Below are 19,445 nucleotides of genomic sequence, written 5' to 3' on the forward strand. Positions count from 1 at the left end.
AGTGAGGGCGCTAGCACAACTCAGCGGTCAAAAATCACCATCATAGTAAAAAAGACATTTGTTTACAACTTCGGTAAATTTTTGATCACAACTCTGTTTGTTTGTTTGTTTGTTTGTTTGTTTGTTTGTTTGTTTGTTTGTTTACAAGTATAAAAAGAAGGGTATCGCCCTCTACAGAATATGACCTAAAACAATAAAAACTTTGTTAAATCGTTTCAGACACTATTGTAATCCAATCCTCCAATGGAGAAATAAAATCAACAGAATACTTTGGGGTTTAAAGTTAAATATTTATTCTCACATATATATTTACACCCCTGAATATAGATCACTACATCTCAGACTATAGCAAGAAATACAAACCATACAGTAACAAAAACACGTCCACTAAATGTAATGAAAAACACAATCATTTCTATAAAGGTTATTTTCAAAGAAGAAAATTATCCCAGTCAAGCTTGATCCTAGTTAATGATTGCGTCATTTAACTGATATAGTAACTTTGATTTTAAAGGATTGCTGATGCACCTTTTAAACCATATTGCAGATTTTTTGTTTAAACTCACTCTATAATTCACAATTATAATCGTTGTTTTTCCATAATATTTGAGGACTTAAACCTGATTCATGCAAAAGCGAATTCGCATGGCTCAAGCAATCAGTATGGTATGGGGGGTTTTCCAATTCTTGAGATGTACGAAAACCAAGCCTTGAGCTTCACTCTTGACGGGCACAGCAATTTTCCTCTGTTAAGGGGCTCTTCTAGGAGAATTTAAATTAAGTATCTTGGACAGGTCGAAACCAGACAACTTGAAGGGTGCATCTTCTGAATTATTGGCATACAACAAGTTCTCTGCCTTCAAATCTATGTGGACTATTCCATTATCAAGTAGGTACTACATGGGATCTTTGCAAAGGGCACCAGAGCAAAAGCACAAGGCACCACGGCATTTGCTGTGGGTGCTGTGGAATATTTGAAGGCCTGGAAAACTCACTGCGCGATTGGCATGAAGTATGAACCTGGCTATAACAAACATGGAATCGACAAGAAATGTTCTCCTTACATGCTTTCTAATGCAGGGTCAAAGGTCACTCATTTGTTGATGTCTGAATGCTCCGAGGTAATCAATGAAAGTTTACTGGGTTAAAGTTCACCTCTTCTCGACACACTGGACAGATGCGGTTTTCCTACGGGAAAAAAAAGAAATTGCAAAATAGTTAATGGCCTGACGTTTCAACTCTAGCAGAATCTTATGAACCGGGCTGAATGCTGTATAGTCTTGATTCAACTCACTTTCAGCCATTTATCAATACAGACCGCATGAATGCAGTGTAGTCTTGATTCAACTCACTTTCAGCCATTTATCAATACAGACCGCATGAATGCAGTCTAGTCTTGATTCAACTCACTTTCAGCCATTTATCAATACAGATCGCATGAATGCAGTCTAGTCTTGATTCAACTCACTTTCAGCCATTTATCAATACAGACAGCATGAATGCAGTCTAGTCTTGATTCAACTCACTTTCAGCCATTTATCAATACAGACAGCATGAATGCTGTTTAGTCTTGATTCAACTCACTTTCAGCCATTTATCAATACAGATCGCATGAATGCTGTATAGTCTTGATTCAACTCACTTTCAGCCATTTACCAATACAGACCTGTATAGTCTTGATTCAACTCACTTTCAGCCATTTATCAATACAGACCGCATGAATGCAGTCTAGTCTTGATTCAACTCACTTTCAGCCATTTATCAATACAGACAGCATGATAGAAATGGAAGCATGGTAACCGCCTCATGTTCTCTCCTGTCTCATAGTCTCCCATACAAATAGAGCATTCCTTCTCCTCAGATGACTGGCCAGGAGTGTAGAGAAACGTTGGTAGGTAGTTAATGGAAGATTCAGGAAGACCTTTGCTGATGGCTGGGCCGACAGAATCAGCAAGATTCCATAAAGTCTAAAAAATAATAATAATATTAATATGAATAAAAAGTTCTTGATTTGACCTCTTCCACCCACGTCACACGTTACTAAAGTCTCCCTCGCTCACCAATTTCAGAGTCAAACTTAATGTGATAATTGCGGTAAGCGCATAAACCCTATGTCCCCTTAAAGTACCCACTAAAACACACTGAGACTATGACTCCAAAAATGGCGCAACAAACATTATTGTGAAGATGACGTTAGGTGAATCGGGTCAATAAGGCATTAAAGTATAAAATCCTGTAACTATTTATAGAAGTAACTGTCGGAGTCTTAAGTTAGTTTGAAACACACAATGGCTTCAGAATGTTAGTTTAAGTTCCTATGATAAATCTACAACCTTACAAAGTTATTGATAAAAGACGGTATTTAAAATTAAGCATTAAAATTACAAAAAGAGGTTCCACTGGAAACCAAATTGACCTGTGGTCTAACATCTATTAACATCTATTAAATGTTAGCAGAATGAATTGAAGCTACCGAGTAATCTCGGTAGTCAAGTGGTAAGACATCTACTCTAGAATGTCAAAGGTCGTGGGTTCAAATCCCACCATGCATGTGGGATTTTTCATAGAACTAGGGAAAGTACCGGGTAGGCCTATACAAAGATAACACACATCAGTGAGTAAAATAAAGAAATGTCAGGGTCAAAAAGCAACGAGGAAATCAATCAATAAAAACATCATCAAATAAATACAGTACATGTATTATTGCCAAAATTGAAATAAAGTTAAATAACAAAAAGTAAAATGCAGTTGAATATTATTTCAATCATAAAAAACTCACATGATTGAAATGTTAAAAATCACAATGAATGGTATGCAATCACAAAGATTAAACAATTACACATCAAAGAAAAAATACATTGACACATTAATTGGCAACAAGGCAATCATAAGTTACAAATGGAGAAAAAAAACACATCAATGGCAAAATATACAATGGAGAAAATATAACAACAATATCATATCAATTTGATTGTCAATGTCAAAAACACAACTTTGTAATTGTTTCAAGTGGTAGTGGGTTATATTTACAGAAGAAAATACAACACATCAAATTTCACAGAAAAAGTAGCTAAGCATAACAAAATTATGCTTATCAGAATACGGTTACCACCCAAAATATAATGTCACATAATGGAGGTTCCATCTGTGACTGGTATTCTTCTTAAGCCCGGTTCATACAAATGTACTTCCTGTGAATGCGGATGTTGGCGTCACAAATTTGCACTGAATAATTCGCAGCAGTTGAGATGTGCTCAACTCTTGAGTTGTGACGTCAAAATCACATCAAATTTGCATCGCATTGGCAAACACAGGAAGTATGAACTGGGCTTTACTTGTGTTACGAAGAAATTTGTGAAGCAATATTTCCTGCTTAAGCAACTCTATGAAATTAGGCCCTGGTCCCAGAGATGAAGGGCAACTCCTTCCCTACCTCATAATCAGCGCCATTAGCCATCGGTGATTGCATATTGTGAGGATTCCGCCGGCCTCTTCCCCTTCCTCGACGCTGACCTCGGTTTCTTTGTCTTGGAGGAGGCTACAAAAGAAGATAAATTTCAAGAAATAAACCATATAAGAAACTGACTGGATATGATTTTTTTAACAGTTTTGGGTTTGAATAAAAAAAAAATTACTCAAGCATTTACCAAGTGATTATATACTGTCCTATATGCCCCTCTCTGTAGAGACCTTTAGCCAAGTGAATATGCTGTCCTATATGAACTCTTACCAAGTGAATATGCTGTCCTATATGAACTCTTACCAAGTGAATATGCTGTCCTATATGAACTCTTACCAAGTGAATATGCTGTCCTATATGCCCCTCCATGTTATCCACAAGAAATCGATCCATCTCCAGCATCATGGCAGCATTGACGGGATTATTGTCGACCAAGTCATCTCTCCATCTCATCTCCCACTGGTTGGTACCTCGTTGATTGGGGAAGGCAGTGTTATGGGCACCGGGGAAGAGAGGTAACACAGGCATGGAGGGTACACGGCCCGGACCATCGATGTCATGGATCAAGATCGGCTGGAAAATAAAAAGAAATAACATTTGTAAGCAGAAGTGTGAACAGTGAACCATTGAAGAAGCTCATACCTGCTAAGCATATGACAAAAGCTGGATAAAACTTGCTTACCTGATCGTTTGAAGACGCCTCTGCCAGTCTGTTCGCCTCTGCATCAAATTCCTCCTAAAAATACAAGAGAAAGAGAGATTAGATTTTAAAATTTCAAAAAGTTTTGCAAGAAACTGTTTAAAGCATACAAATTTCAAAATGGTTTGCAAGAAACCGTTAAAAAAAAAAAAATAGCACAGGCGTACTTTTCTGTTGTGTTTTTCTATTTATTTTTTTAAGGGTTGGGGTTAGAAGGGCAGGATTTAAATCAAATCAAAATAATCTTTTGCTGCAAAAGCCATCTATTTTTTATGCAGTTATTCATTTGGAGACATTGTCATCGCTACCCAATAAAACTTGATCAACCAGTTCAATACTTGGGACCTAATTCAGAAACACCATTTATAGGGTATTTTTGTTAAACAAGCCATAATATTTGCATTTTCTGCCACCATGATTGGATTCAAACAGGCAGACAGAGCCTAAGCCAGCTTAAGCCAGAGCCATTGCTGAAGCCATGGTTTAAGTAGGGCCTACGTTGAGATGCCAGAGACTTACCTGGAGTTGTTTTGCCATAGCCTCATCATTCTCCATCTGTCTGACCAGCTCAATCACATCCGGCGACTCAGGACGCCCCGAAGACCTCTTCTCTCGACTTCTCCGCTTATGTTTAGATGACTTGTGTTCTTTTCTGTGTTTTGACCTATGACCCTCAGAATTCATTGCACCGACATCCGTTGTAGGTGGTCTTGCAATGTCTTTGTCCTTCCTTGATTCTTTTCTAGTCCTTTTTGACTTGTGTCTTGAGACTCTACTTCCATCATCTGGACCAACATCGGGAAGCTCATGGTGCCTTTCATCAATGGGGTTGGAACGTATCCCAGGACTGGTCTGATGGTCGCCCAGTTCCCCAACTTCCAGTTCAAAGTTCCTAGTCGCAATGTTCAAGGAGCTAGCTCTTGGTGTAGAAAGAGTGATATCTTGGATGTCAAGTCTTGGATTGAATCCAATCGGATAAGAAGAACTGCTAACAACAGTAACAGTGTCATTCCTTCCTTGGGACGGCCTTCTTCTGAATTCTTCGCCATCTGATTTAGAACCTCTTGCTGAATTTCCCAACGCTGAGTTTGATACTTGTCCAGCAAGCACCAAACTGGGATTGGAGTCAGTCCATCTTTGTTTATGCGTTCTTGAAGTGTGTCCAGAAATGTTAGGGTGGTCTGTGTCGGTCAGGTTCACAATCATGTGGTTGTCATCAGGAGACATGGATAGATTTCTGGGGGTATTGTTTTGCTTCCTTTCATGATTCCTAAGACGGTGTTGAGGTGAGGAGTCATCGCTTCCTCGCGTGGTACATGTAGTTTCCCTTGAAAAGCGTTGCATGAATCCTGGAGACTGAGAAGGACTTCCAAAACCTGTAAAATTCTGGGGAACTTGGTTGTTGCTTGATGTGATGTCACTCTTTTTAGGGGTGATCTCCTTTTGAGAATATCGAAAGAACACTGGAGAACGAGAAGGGCTAGAACTACTTCCACTTGCCAAAATGGGGATAGAAATTGTAGGACTCTCTGGTTCAGAACCGTCATCTCTTTCTGTGCTTTGAATTGTGTTTATATGCACCACATCGTCATCCCACGCAACGTTGGATCTGATTTTGATCGATGGGACATGATCCTCTCTGTTCAGTGGAGCTTTCTGTTTGAAGCTCATCAAAGAGGTCTTGGAGTTTCTTTGGCAAGGCGAGAAGTTGGACTGGAACTCGGGACTGGCTTGTCCTGACATAGCTCCTCTGTCTGCACTCTGCGTTATGTCGATTAGTATGACTCCTTCGTCCCTACCAGGAGGGTGAGCCACTCTCTTCGGGCTGATATTATCACTTGGACCTTGGCTACATGATGCTCTCAAACTCATGGACATGTGTCTGCTGTCGGGGTTATATGGACGCTGAGTGGTGTTCTTAGCTTGATGAGTTTCTTCGCCAACACCCTGGCCAGAGTCAATCAAGATGACTTGATCATCTTGTCTGTCTTGGATGCTATCATCATCTTCCTCTGTTTCATCCCCATCAGTACTTGATGTCGATCCAAACAACTTCAAGTCCATTTGTTTTTGGTCTGAGTGGTTATTGTTTCGATGAACCTTATCAGAAGTGTCGTGTGTTTGTTTCGCACTTCCAGCAGCGCCTTGTTCAAACTTGGGTTGTCTTCTTTCCAATGCATTTGATGAGGAATTTAGAATACTAGACATCGACCAGGAAACTGGCAATATTCTGGCTTTCTTGGTTCTTGGAGGATTGTCAACTTTCAAGGACCGTTTATTCTGCCCGAATTGTTGTCGAATGTTACTGTCTTTTGGTACTGTTGACATTCTCTGCAATACTTTAATGAGTCCATTATGTTTTGGTGACGTTACTTTTTCTTCTTCACTTGCAAGGTTATTATTCACCAAAGCGACCACGTCAGGCAGTTGGGAGATGCTTCTCAGAGCATCATTTTGCTGGCTTCCCAACTTATTTTGAAGTCTCCTTGCAAGTGGCTGTCTGTTATCAGAGGATGATCTATTTGGAAAGGTTGACGAGAGAATTGAATCAGAATCTGAGCTACTGCCACTCGAGTCATTCTCAGCTTTATCAAGACCTTCTAATCTTCCAAACTTCTGGGTGAGTTGCGGCCGACTGCTTGGATAACTTGTTGCCTGACGGCCAATATAAGATCTTGAATCTGAATTACTGAATACTTCCGAGGTGGGCCTTGACCACACATCGGGATGTTTATTGCGTGAACTATTATTGCTGATAACGGACTTAACTTTGTGGCTCCTTTCGCTTTCATTAATACTGTGAGGTATTGCTGGATCATTTTGTTCCCTGAAAAATGTGTCCCTTCTGATGCCAGAGTTTATCGTTCTTTCTCCAATGAACGGATTCTGCCCATGTATTGATGCACTTATGTGGGGTTTTTCTACAGCAATTACACCCCCTGCCTGTGAAGAATCTACATTCTTTGTAAGATTTTTTCTTCCACTGTTCTTAGAGCGGTCTCTTTCACTATTCCTTGCGGTTTGATCTACCTTAAACACAAAACTCTTCAAAGAAGTTTGTTCTTTATCCTTGGGTTGTTTGACACGACTCAATCTTATTGGAGGTACATGTAGCTTGCTCGGCTCCCTGGTTGTTTGAAACAGCATCGACTCTCCAGTCTCTTGAGGTAGTCTCAACTCCTTTGTTGAGTCTTCGCTGGATCTTTTTCTCGGCCTCTTCAGTTGATGGAGGATACTCTCCCCAATATCAAAAGGACTTTCCCTTCCTGATCGAGGTAGCGGATGTTCAACAACAGGGTGTAGTTTCCGTTCTGGGCTGTAGAAAGTAAACGCAAACAAATCCAAGCATTTTTACTTTGTGCTTCACTTGTACTGCAGTCAACTCTCGTTATAAAAAGGTCGCTGGAACTGGCCAAATTACCTCTTTATAACAGAATGTTGTTTAAGAGCATACTTATGTTTTACTATTTTTATTTTTTTTAAGACAAAATTTATGTGTTTATAATGTATCATTAAACTTACTAATCTTAAGAACTTGTATGTATACATAAAGTGGTTGGCAACTCTAAACTGAACAATTGGGGGCCAGTTTGAATTATAATGCTTGACTGCCACCTTTGAAAGAAATAAAGAATAAAAAAAATAAAAAGGACCTCATCCCCCTCTTTTTGCAAGAACCTGGATGATCAACTGGTATTTTTGTTTACTTGGCCTTAAACAATCGATCAATCCCTAGATGTCAGCTGCACAAACCTTGGTGTATCGGGCACTAAGATGCAACCATCGTTAGACCTGGCCGTTTCATCCTCATCACTGCTACTCCAAAGGTCAAGAAGAACCGCTGCATGTTTGAACTTTGACCTTTTAGAAGCCTCACTCTTCTGAAGATGCTCCATGGGAATCTTTGTCTTTACTAGGGAGGACAAATAGAGAGACATTTACTTTCTTGTAAGCATACAAATTATGAAAGAAATGTAAGAAAAAGGGGGCGGGGGGAGGGAACAAAGTCTATGAAGCAAGATCTAACTGATGACTGAGGCTTGTTGACATAGGTCTATATTTGTGGTTCTCAAGTTTCTTGAGTTTCTGTATGTCAGACATTAGCAAAAACCACGTCCAAAGGAAGTTGTGGTAAAAAAAAAGTAGTTCATGCATGTGTTTTACTGTAACCACCGGCACGCGGTGGCATGCAGTCACTGCCTGTCAACAGAAATTAAAATATATTGGAGAGGACATGGTGGAATGGAGGACCACAATGAAGGGATGGGGGGGGGTAGCTCCAACCCATCATGGGATTCATGATCCTGATCATGATGGAGATGGACGACGGGAAGGACACATGTTATTTGTTTTGCCAGGATTTGGTTTAAAAAAAAAAAGTTTGCTGAGTTTGCTGAAAATTTAAAGCTTGGTTCAAAAATCAATGGATGGCAAGTTAGTTAGTCGGTGTGTCCAAATTGTTTAATTCACTTTCTATATTATTCAATATATATTATATTATTTACATGTATAACACGCAATAGTTTTTTTAAATAAATGACAGATCATGCAGATAATAAGTATTTAAAAAATAAAAAACAGGGTAGGGTGTCCGACTCCAAATTTAAAACAGCAGGGGAAGAGGGTGTCCAAGCAAAATTAAAACGACACACACAGGGTAGGGGACAGCACACACACACAACACAGCCCACAGAGACAGCACAGACACCCTCCATTTGCCCTCTGCTCTGCTGACTAAACAACACGTAGTAAATAAGGTCTATGTTGTATGGGAAAGGACAGGATTTTTCCCGACCCAAACCATAATGGAGGTCCATGCCCTAACTAACTACGTTACTATTTTACTAACTTGCAATCAATTAAAAATAAAGCTGCCCCTCCGCGCGCCATCACGCTGCGCACGCCTGACCGACTACCCCCTAGCTATTCCCCATTTTTCTTCCTTCCTCCCGGACTGACTGACTGGGTCTCTACTCTCTTCTTGTGTAATTACTTAAATACTATCATTTAACATTACCCTAAAGTTGAAAACATTCCGAAAAGAAAATACGGCTGAATTTATAAATACAAACCTGTTTTTCCATTTGCGCGTAAAATCTCCACCGCTCTGCCAGATTTTTTTCAAAATCTCATTAAATTATTGACCTTTTAGGCTTAGGTCATGCTGGAGACTCTACCCACCAAACGAATAACTTGCTTTAATCGTTTAAAAATGTAAGTGTGGAATTAATTATTTTTTAATTACATAAAATAATATTTTGGCCGAGAGGTTTTTTGTTAATAATTATTATATTAAAAAATCAATTACTGCAAACAAAAGAATTTTTCAATTTTAGAATGAAGAAAGAAGGTGAAGTCCTCAAAACAAGATGGCCGCGCCTGACCGTCTGCCAAATTTTCAACGTTTTTAATAGAAAGGACTAGAACTCCATCGATAATGAGGCAAATATTTTAATAATTTATCTTTAAACTAACCTACAACCATTAGTAGTGTATCGTTTAAGTTGTGGACATTTTGATGATGTTTTAAAGGGTTTTAACGTCATTTATGTCGCTGAGTGACTTACTTTTTTACCGCTGGCGTCCTAAATTCTCTTTTTGACATTAAAAGCACTGACGTGATTGAGGGCGCTGTTTATGTAATTCAGTCAAACAAACAAAAGAGCGTGAACTGAATGTGGAGGGGGATTTCCCTAGAGTGGCCCTGATGTACAAACTGTGTACGACGGAGCATGCATGGAGGAAGGAAATTAGACGTACTTTGTTGTGTGGATCATGAGAAGAACTGATGAAAAGTCCTATTATTACCGTCTGTGGTTTTGTTCTAACTCAATGCCTCAAAGTAAGGAAGGCTAGAATTAATAATTTATATTTTGATATTTTTAAAGAAAGTTCAAATTAATTCAGATTCATAATATTAATAATGACATGTATGAACAAATTTACATTACATTAGTGATGGGGTAATGGTTGGTTAAACGGCTATCATGACTATATAAATTGCATCAATTTCAAGAAATTGTGATTCGGTCACTAGACAAAACTTATTCTAGTCATTGTTAAAATAAATCAGCGGTTAGCTTGGTAAGATTTGAACCCACAACCTTCCCTTGTAATTGCAAGTCCAACGGGTATTCAGTCCAACACTCAGTCGAACCACTAGACCCAGGTTCACTACACAGGCCTACTGCTCGGCAGTCCGAACAAGACAACTGGGGTTTTTTCATGTTAACAAATTGATCAAGATGTTTTCTTTTCCTTTCTCCTATTTCATAGATGGGCCATAATCAAAGCAATGTTTGCGGCAAGCAAAACAGTCTGAGTGAATGGAGGGATTTCTTCTTCTCACAAGGTCATCTACTTAAGCAGATAGCTACACTCAAATATGCGGACTTTGTAAAGGCTATCGAGGGACTCAATACCATGTAAGACATGGCCAAGTGATGGCTGTTAGTGATATTCCTCCATGATGATAGCAGAATGTTGAGGTGCCTCCCCTGCCCTTTCGCCCGTCCTTCACAAAAATCCTTTGTTTCTGTGTGGTACTCACTACGCCTAGCCAAGTAGTTATCGTCCATACGTCTTCAACAGCAGTGCAAATATTGAAAGATAAATCAACCAACATCAACATTGCTCAGAAAAACAGGCTAAAACCACCACATTCTTCTTGTCCATCGAAAATAGTCCTTTTAATTTTTATTTGCAGATCCAACACATTGAGTAGTTCAAGAGGCAGGTACTTAGTCTTTAGTATCATTCCTGGAACAGACTGCACATCCATGCTCTGGAGGTCAAAGGTCAGGGTAAAGTGTTGTAAGGTAAGAAATGCTTATGTACATGTGTATCAAAGTAAACAGTGTGCCATGTGTCTTTGATACTCTTCTTATATCTAAGTTGTCCATGCACTTTGTTTCATGGAGAACTAAAAAAAAGTCCAAGATGTTTGTAGAATGAAATTCCTTAAATCACTTCAGTAATAAAACACTCCAACTAAACCAAGTATTCATTCCTTAATTTAAAGATGACATCCGCCTTGTCTCCTGAATGTGAGTCTACTCGAACGATGACCCTTAAACAGTTCGTCCAAGTCTACGCCAGCATCATGCAACAGTGCGAAAGCATCGAAGACCGACAAAGATCAACAGACGTAACTAGTGCTTCAGGAGAATCCACGATGAATAACAATTCAGACATAGAAGAGGCGGAAGATGTTGGAGCTACGGAGATTGATGATGAAAGTGAAGATCATCAAACCATAGACTCAAGCGAGACTCACTGGCTGGAAGTCTCTTCAATATTTGCAACGTATGTTTGAAAGTCTGGAAGAATTATTCTCAATAGTTACACAAGTTTTGAATGGATGGTACAATGTTAAAGGCCTCAAAATAACCCCTGGCACCCACAGCACTTACCTTGGTGCCCTGTGGTGCCCTGTGGTGCCCTTGGCAACTTCCAATAAAAACTTAAGTTTGTTCTAAAGGAAGTGCCCCTTACCAGAGAAAAATTGCTGTGCCCCTTCAAGAATGCAGCTCCTCAAGGCCTGAAGATTGACTTGAGCTTATGCAAATTTAATCCCAGAAAAACTGTTCTCTTAGGAACCTTCTTTCTGCAAGGAAGGAGTGTTAGTTTCTATGGTTATTATTTTGCATATTAGCTTAAATTTATCATCTAATATCTTAAGGATTTTTATTCAAATTTTGTCATTTCCTCAGCATCACTTACTGTGTTCCTTTGTTTGTAGTTCCTTCAAAGTTTATACATCCTAATCTTAAGTTATTTTGAACTTTAGTTTCTTTTATCAACCGATAATTTTGAGTTTAATTTTTATTTTGACTCAGTGTGGAGCAGGTTTCCCTGGAGTCGACAGACGAGGGCGATTGCTGTATCTGCATGGAGAAGAAATCTGACATAGTCCTGAATTGTGCTCATACTTACTGCCAGGCCTGCATAGACGATTGGTAAGGCAAAGTGAGGTGTATAGGACCTCATACTCATTTAGTACCTCATTCTCATTTAGTACCTCATTCTCATTTAGTACCTCATTCTCATTTAGTACCTCATTCTCATTTAGTACCTCATTCTCATTTAGTACCTCATTCTCACATAGTACCTCATTCTCATTTAGTACCTCATTCTCACATAGTACCTCATTCTCATTTAGTACCTCATTCTCATTTAGTACCTCATTCTCATTTAGTACCTCATTCTCATTTAGTACCTCATTCTCACATAGTACCTCATTCTCATTTAGTACCTCATTCTCATTTAGTACCTCATCCCACATAGTACCTCATTCTCATGCATATAGGTTCTCGTTGGCACAGAGTACATCATTCTTGAATAGAACCTCATTCTTATATAGTACTTCATTTGGTTAGAGTACCTAACTCTTGTGTAGAACCTACCATACTTCATGGATTGCCTCCATGCCCCTTGGTCATTGCCTTAGTGCTCTTAAAATACACCGGTAGAAGTGTACAATTTCCTCTTAGCGTGCCCTTTACCAAAGAGAAAATGTCTTAGTGCCCTTGCCCTTACAAAAAAACGAAGCATACATGCCTGAAACCTCATTCTCATATACCTCATTAGCATAGAGTATCTCATTCTCTAGTACTTCATTTGTATAGTACCTCTTTCTTTATTTTACTCTTGAGTAAAATTCCATCCCAACCAAATCATCCACTCTCTAAAGTTGTTATAACCTTTTGTTGCGTACTCTCGGACTGCTTGAATATAGATAGTTTCCATGAGCTGATAAACGGAATTGAAAACAGGAAAGAATTTAGAAGTTTGTTCTGATTCTTGAGTATTTCTGTAACAAATTAATTGTTTCTATGTACAGGAGAAAACAACACAACACATGTCCACTGTGTATGGGAGACATAGGCTCAAGTAAAGACGTTTGGACCCTCCCGGATAAACCCAACACTGAAGAAATGACAACTTATCTCATGGGTATCGCTGATGGTCACGCTCAGACACAACCTCCCCGGCCAACAACGAGGAGGTCAGATGTGGAAGAATGGGAGACGGTTCCAGTCGAGTGAAATATATTAATTTAATGAAATAAACAACTCATTAATTGTACATTAGAATAGAAGATACTACAGCCGTGATATTCTTCGTACTTAAGTCTGTTTTCAGATTTTGTTGCCCTCGGTAAAATCACAAAATTTTGTATTTATGAGGCTGATTGTTCAAGAGTCTACTGCAACCTGTATATGTGGGTCAGCCCGTGTACTCAGGTAAACAAATCTTACTTTTTTTAGGTCATAAATTGCAACTTCATAATTTACTAATGATTAAAAGGTAGTTTATTGCCAAAAATTCGTATAAATTTGAAAAAAAGTACTCAAAATCGACAAGTAAATGTTTTACCAAGAAAATGAATGTTACTTTTGCAAAGACCACACTTGATCAATAAATTCCATTTACCAGGAGCTCCAAAATAAAAGACTTGTGACCCATTATTGTTCTGAGCAGACAGAATTGTTGTTGTCAATTTCTAGTTATGTTTACGATAACATAAAAATTACAACTATCTGAGTGTATCTACTTAATCAGTAATTTCAGAAAATTGTGTTAATTTTAAATTTTTTAAGTTTGAGGGTGTAGTTAAATTGCAATACATGTTGGTGTATATGAATCACGATTTTTCATCATTAAAACAATTGCCATTATAATTCTAAAATAGCTAGCAGGATAAACAAATATAGTGCTTTTGGTGTATCCCTTTTATTCACGACTTAGCCTACCCATGAATTATGTCCACAAGTATAGCTTTTCTTTTGTGGTCACTGCAATCACACAAAAAAAATTATTTTTCTACATGTTTGCGTTTTTTAGAGTGTGTCTATTACTTTTTAATTACACAAGTATAATTCACAAGTAAGGTCACAATAATAATGTGTAATTTGTGTTTCCTGAAATATTTGTATTATAATATTCACACAGAACCATATCTTTTCCTGTATTACAATTACTTCATTTTCCCATCTATTCACTCCAGAATTCTTCTGCGCAAGTTCAGAATAACACATTTTTGAAAAATGAACAAATCTTCCATAATTTCTTCATGGATTGTGCAGATGTTGAAATAAATGCAACTGGTCAAATCTCGCATGTATTGGAATGATAGGACACGTTCAATGACGCTTATGTGTTTCATCCACACTGGACGTTGGCAACTGAGGTTGCAAAAATGTTCAAAATACACATGGAACTTTCACATTATATCGTAGGGTATTTTCGAAACAACCGGATTTGGGGTTGGGGCTTCCTTCAGTGCGAATTCAATCAACAGGCGGACGCGCCGCAAGCCGAAGCCCAGAAAGCCGTGGTTTCGAAAACGGACGTAGAACCCTTGCATCACCGAGGTCAAACAATAGCAATGCGCACTCTCGTAATTAAACGCAACACGCGCAACTCTCAGCCAATGATATCTTCCTGTGACGCCAATGAGTGCTCATTGTAATAAGACTGTGTTGCAAACAGTCTTTGGATTTCTCCGTCTTTTATAATTTATCAACTGTAACAACTCAATAAAATCATTTTTCATCCAATATTTGTACATAACATAAATTGTCCAGGATATATTTATAGCAACAATAAAATACATTGTAATGTATGCCGTTTTAAACCAAGTACCAAAGTGTGACTACTGTTTTATTTTAGCCTCTAGCATTCGAGATACCTTTTTTAACTCCATGAGAGTACACAGAACCAGTAAGGAAATACACGAAGACTTAAAGGCCCCAATTAATGTTTAGTTCTGGCAAATAAAGTAGGTTTTAAAATAATATGTTGCAAAATCAGTTTCAGGGCTTACAAATTAACGTCAGACACATTGCAAATTATTTGGCAGAAATGAAAAGAATAATACAAAGCGGTGTTCAAAACTTTTCAAAAACAACTTTGTGATGGGAAATAATTACAGCAAACAGGCCTACTTATGACTTCGTACGTGAAGAAAATTATAATAGCATTACTCTCTATGAATCAATATAATGTACAATTATTTCAGTAAAACTGTCACTAAGTGTGATATTAGTCAAATCAAAACTTATATACAATAGTTATTAAATGTTTGTATGTTGTTAATGGCCAATACACTAGACTGTTTCATAACCACTGTTGTCAATACCACTGATCAGACAACAAGCCATGACCATCGCAAGAATCTGAAAGGTAAAACAAACAAAAAATAGATATGGGAAGTTTATAAAAGGGGTAGTACAAGTTATGACAAAAGAATAACAATATTTTCTTCCAAAACAAAAATCTAATATTGTTTTAAAAATTCTATTCAAAAGGTTTTCCCTGTACTAGGAGTCAAGTTTCAACGATAAAACCTGGTCTTTGACGATTACCAAAGGTGTCCAGGGCCTTTAATCACTGGCCAATGACCGAAACAGTTACAGGTTACGACCGCCGAAGACGCACCAAAGATTATCAAAACTCTTAAAACACAAATCGCAAGACTCTTACCTGCACAATAACCAGACCTAAGGCAGCACCTCCAATATAGAGAAAGTTGCTCTCAAAGAAATCAATGAGTTTGTCCACACACCCCTGCAAAATAAAGAGAGAAAAACAAGCAGGAAGTTAGGCATGACGTCAAATTGCTGTAAACTTTAAAGAACAGTGCCCAAAATAAGGTATAATAATAATAGTAATAATAAAATAACAAATAATATTCATGATTAACGAGTATTTCAGCGTATTATCGTGTGCCTTTGTTGTTGTTGTCGTTGTTTTGGTTTTTTTTATTGGGGTTTTATGTTTGTTTGGGTTTTTTTTTTGGGGGGGGGGGCATGCCGATGATTTCAATTGGCTTACCCCTAATGAATGAACAATGTATCGGCATAAAACGCTCAACGAAAACTCGTCAACAAAAGTCAAAATTTTCATCAAACATAGCCGGAGCCATCCCTCAGATTCCTACGTCATTAACTTACATCAGTATTGATTTTACTCGGGTCTGCGATAGTGCCATCAGCCTTAGCGTCGTTGCAACTCGAGTCCGTCTCGTCAATGCAGCAGGTCACTGGTACGGCTTGGTTACCAGGGAGCTTTGAAAACTCACTCCCGTAGTAATTAGTGAAGTTTTCAGCACCGCAGCAGTGGCTCTGGAAGAATAGAACAAAAAATCATTAACTTTGCACCAACTGCAGTTTGATCATATTTTTTATTTCATAGAAATCATAGTTCACAGTTAAAGATTAAAATAGTCTACTTTTGGTTAAAGGGTAAATAGTCTTTGTTTTTTTAACCACGCTCGCTCGTCATGTTCTTTTTAATTGTAGCTCCATTGTGTGTTATCAAAGATGGCGGTCAATGACGTCATATCTACCATTTTTAATGCAACCAACCTGTTCTCTTTTATTGGAAAAACCGAATAATGAAAAATAGTAGGTGGTTTGCATTGATCTCAATAAAATGTACATCAATGGTGGATTGTTTCCGACGTCATTGACCGCCACCTTGGATGACCAACAACGGAAGGGGTTTATTAATCAAAATGAACCTTACATCTCTCTGCAGTGCGTCAATAGAATCTGTGATAACTGTCTGATCCGCGAGACCGTATAACTGCTGGACCTGCTTCAAAAGCTCGTCGTCAAATGTCTCTTTAATCTGGAAAACAGATAAAAAATAAAATAAAAGGACACACAAAATATTCTACCTACCCAAAATATGGGTCAAGTCAAACCCAGTTTTTGTAGAGTGCATTTGAAAACTCGTGCACGGTACGCCAGTTTGTTCCAATACTCCTCAATAAAGAACAAGAAAATGTATGATAAAACAGCTGTAAGTTAATTACTTTGGTAAACTATAAAGAGGTATAGGTGACCTTTGCTTTGACCCGTACGTTACAGAAACTTACCTCATCCTTGAAGACGAGAGCAAGGATACCTCCGACAATCTCTACAAGAGTCAAGATGAGAAGGAAGGTGAAGTACTGGAGAATAAGAAAGACATAAAGTTATTCTTCCCAAAACCATCAAAATTACTTTCAGACAAAAAAACACTGACTCCTTACAGCGTAACTCCGTACACCGTACAGTTTTATCCATTTTGTTCTAAAGTTGTGAGTATGCTCCTGTAATAAAACAACTCCCGGTGTGGCGGTTTCAACTTTCCGCTGTGTTCAGTTTTCCGAATGACCAAATACGGTAGCATTACGTCATGCGACGCCTGCGCACAGCAAGCGAAAGTAGTCCATTTTTAGTGCCGTATTGAGTCATCTGTTACCCTCCAAAAGCTGCCATGGCGGCGTCCACGAGTCGAGTACAACTAGCGGCAAATGCGTGGATCGTATGAGTTGTTTTTTATGCAAGCAGAGTGTGACCTGCCTAAAGTTGTACCCATGAATACATGTAAAGATGGGGCAAGAGATTATGTGACTACACAGAAAAGCATCGTAATATAAACAATTTGGGGTTCACTGCTGAGAGAACTACAGTACTCTCCAGGGTATTCGCGGCGGTATTTGACAGGTCACCCGGAAAACTGAACACGCCGGAAAGCTAAAACCGTTCGAACAACGTGATGATATGTCCGACTACGTCACCCGGAAAACTGAACACAGCGGAAGACTGAAACCGCCACAACGGGCCTCCCGGGCTGAATTCCACGGGGATCAAATACAGTGTGAAAATGGCTTTAGATAGATTCGGAAAAAGTGAGACTGAAAGAGAGGAATTTACCCACCAGTTTGAGGAAGCATGAGTTTTCTGTGGAGGCACCGCAGCAACCGAGGAATCCCACCAGGAATATGAAGCAACCGATGCCGATGAGTGTGCCACAAACTACGGCCAAAGTATTGGTGTCTTCCCCGAACAGATTGGAATACTTCGCACTATTATTCAGGACATATCCACCAACTGCGATCAGAACAATGCTGGCAACCTGGGCAGAGAATCATGTGAGATGGTTAGTATCAAATAAAGCAGCTTAGCATTAAATGGAAAAAGCTTTAGCAGGAATCGAACACCTGCTGAAACAACATAACTCGTTTTTTTCTTCGTTTACACTTGGCCCTTTTTGTTTAGTAATAACTAAAACTCGAATCTCCCGAAACTAAGGTGAGAATAATGTGAGAACACGGCTGGATTTCGATTGTCAGGAAATCGTGAATAAAAAAAAGCAAAATTTAAATTCGGATTGTCACACTTTGGGGTAAAACTCCACAAATTTCTTGGTTATATTCTACTCAAGACAATGTGTCACTTACCCAGACCAATAAGTTGAAGACGAAGAGCGTAAATTTGGCGACTGTTGCGCCACACCCATGTACCATCTTGACTGCTGTTGAGGTTTTTATTACAACTTGACGAGGAAGAGGGCGATCGCTTAATTTGAGCTCTTCTCTACAAACTTCAGGATTTGGCAATGAGGTCTGCCCACAGCGACAGTTGGACTATAGCCTCATTAAAACCATGAGATACCGGTGTAACTTCAGCGTGATCTAACGGACTTTGGTCAATGGATTTACAAATCTGATAACATCATACATTTTGAGTTTCGTTCCGTTTTCGCACTAGACTTGATAGTAGTCTCTTCCCAAAGATCGATAGCGCTACAAAATGGAAACTTTACTTCTGTGTAGTAGACGGGCCAAACAATCAACATTTTGGAAGGAAATTTACAATAAGATTCGACTTATGAGTCAATTCTGAAATGATATAGAAGAGTTTGTTCTATTGCACGGCATTAGCGACTTTGTTAATTAAAAAATAAAACTTCCGGTCGACACTTGGCTAGTCTATTACAGAGCTTGTGACTAATTTACCCGTGTTGTAACCTAATGACGTCAGAGTTCCGGATAACGTTTCATTAATTACAGACAAACTACGAGGTTTGATGTTCTCTTTTCAATTTACACTTTGCATTCCAAGCGCGTAATGGGGCAAAGGTTCAAAGTCGTCACCTACTTTTCTTCCTATTTGAGATCAAAGAACCAAGTAGCATTTAACTAAAATTTAATTTGTGTGGTCATTAACTATGGGTTTGATTTTTTTTTACCGATATCCTAACCCGCTGTGCGACAAGCACTTGGTGCATGTTATACTGAAGTTGCCCTTCCGCTTGGGGAAATGTTTTTGTGTTGCTGACATTTACACAATGACAGATTGTGTAAAGAACATTTTATAAATCTATTTACAAAATTACATCACAATAAAATAGTCAAAACAATGGAAACGAAAGTAGCATACTACTCTTGTGTATTTTTCTATATAGTATGAAACGCGAAATTAAAAAAACAGACAGACCAGGTGAACA

General features: G+C 38.6%; 3 protein-coding genes across 5 annotated transcripts; 1 reads left to right on the forward strand and 2 right to left on the reverse strand.

The window, feature by feature from the left end:
• Positions 1 to 231: 231 nt before the first annotated feature.
• LOC117305033 lies at positions 232 to 9,743 on the reverse strand. 2 transcript variants are annotated; one of them, XM_033789733.1, is made up of 8 exons: positions 9,728 to 9,743; positions 7,914 to 8,073; positions 4,680 to 7,476; positions 4,143 to 4,196; positions 3,797 to 4,033; positions 3,434 to 3,538; positions 1,749 to 1,967; positions 232 to 1,188 (listed from the first exon to the last, which is right to left on the reverse strand). In XM_033789733.1, the coding sequence occupies exons 2-8, from the start codon at positions 8,054 to 8,056 to the stop codon at positions 1,126 to 1,128; spliced, it is 3,618 nt and encodes a 1,205-aa protein (XP_033645624.1). In that variant the 5' UTR covers positions 8,057 to 8,073; positions 9,728 to 9,743; the 3' UTR covers positions 232 to 1,125. The 2 variants fall into 2 exon arrangements, with proteins under 2 accessions (XP_033645624.1, XP_033645623.1); XM_033789732.1 differs by lacking the exon at positions 9,728 to 9,743 and adding an exon at positions 9,233 to 9,311.
• LOC117305034 (RING finger protein 141-like) lies at positions 9,519 to 14,803 on the forward strand. Of its 2 annotated transcripts, none has more exons than XM_033789735.1 (6): positions 9,519 to 9,602; positions 10,437 to 10,585; positions 10,867 to 10,978; positions 11,182 to 11,465; positions 11,999 to 12,118; positions 13,003 to 14,803. In XM_033789735.1, the coding sequence occupies exons 2-6, from the start codon at positions 10,437 to 10,439 to the stop codon at positions 13,205 to 13,207; spliced, it is 870 nt and encodes a 289-aa protein (XP_033645626.1). In that variant the 5' UTR covers positions 9,519 to 9,602; the 3' UTR covers positions 13,208 to 14,803. The 2 variants fall into 2 exon arrangements, with proteins under 2 accessions (XP_033645626.1, XP_033645625.1); XM_033789734.1 differs by lacking the exon at positions 9,519 to 9,602 and adding an exon at positions 9,813 to 10,002.
• LOC117305035 (CD63 antigen-like) lies at positions 13,411 to 18,542 on the reverse strand. Its single transcript, XM_033789736.1, has 7 exons — positions 18,397 to 18,542; positions 17,874 to 18,071; positions 17,047 to 17,121; positions 16,692 to 16,796; positions 16,118 to 16,288; positions 15,648 to 15,731; positions 13,411 to 15,340 (listed from the first exon to the last, which is right to left on the reverse strand). Exons 1-7 carry the CDS (start codon positions 18,460 to 18,462, stop codon positions 15,272 to 15,274), a joined length of 768 nt encoding a protein of 255 aa, XP_033645627.1. The 5' UTR covers positions 18,463 to 18,542; the 3' UTR covers positions 13,411 to 15,271.
• Positions 18,543 to 19,445: the final 903 nt, after the last annotated feature.

This window comes from Asterias rubens, chromosome 22, assembly GCF_902459465.1.
Source record: "Asterias rubens chromosome 22, eAstRub1.3, whole genome shotgun sequence".
NCBI classification, from domain to species: Eukaryota; Metazoa; Echinodermata; class Asteroidea; order Forcipulatida; family Asteriidae; genus Asterias; species Asterias rubens.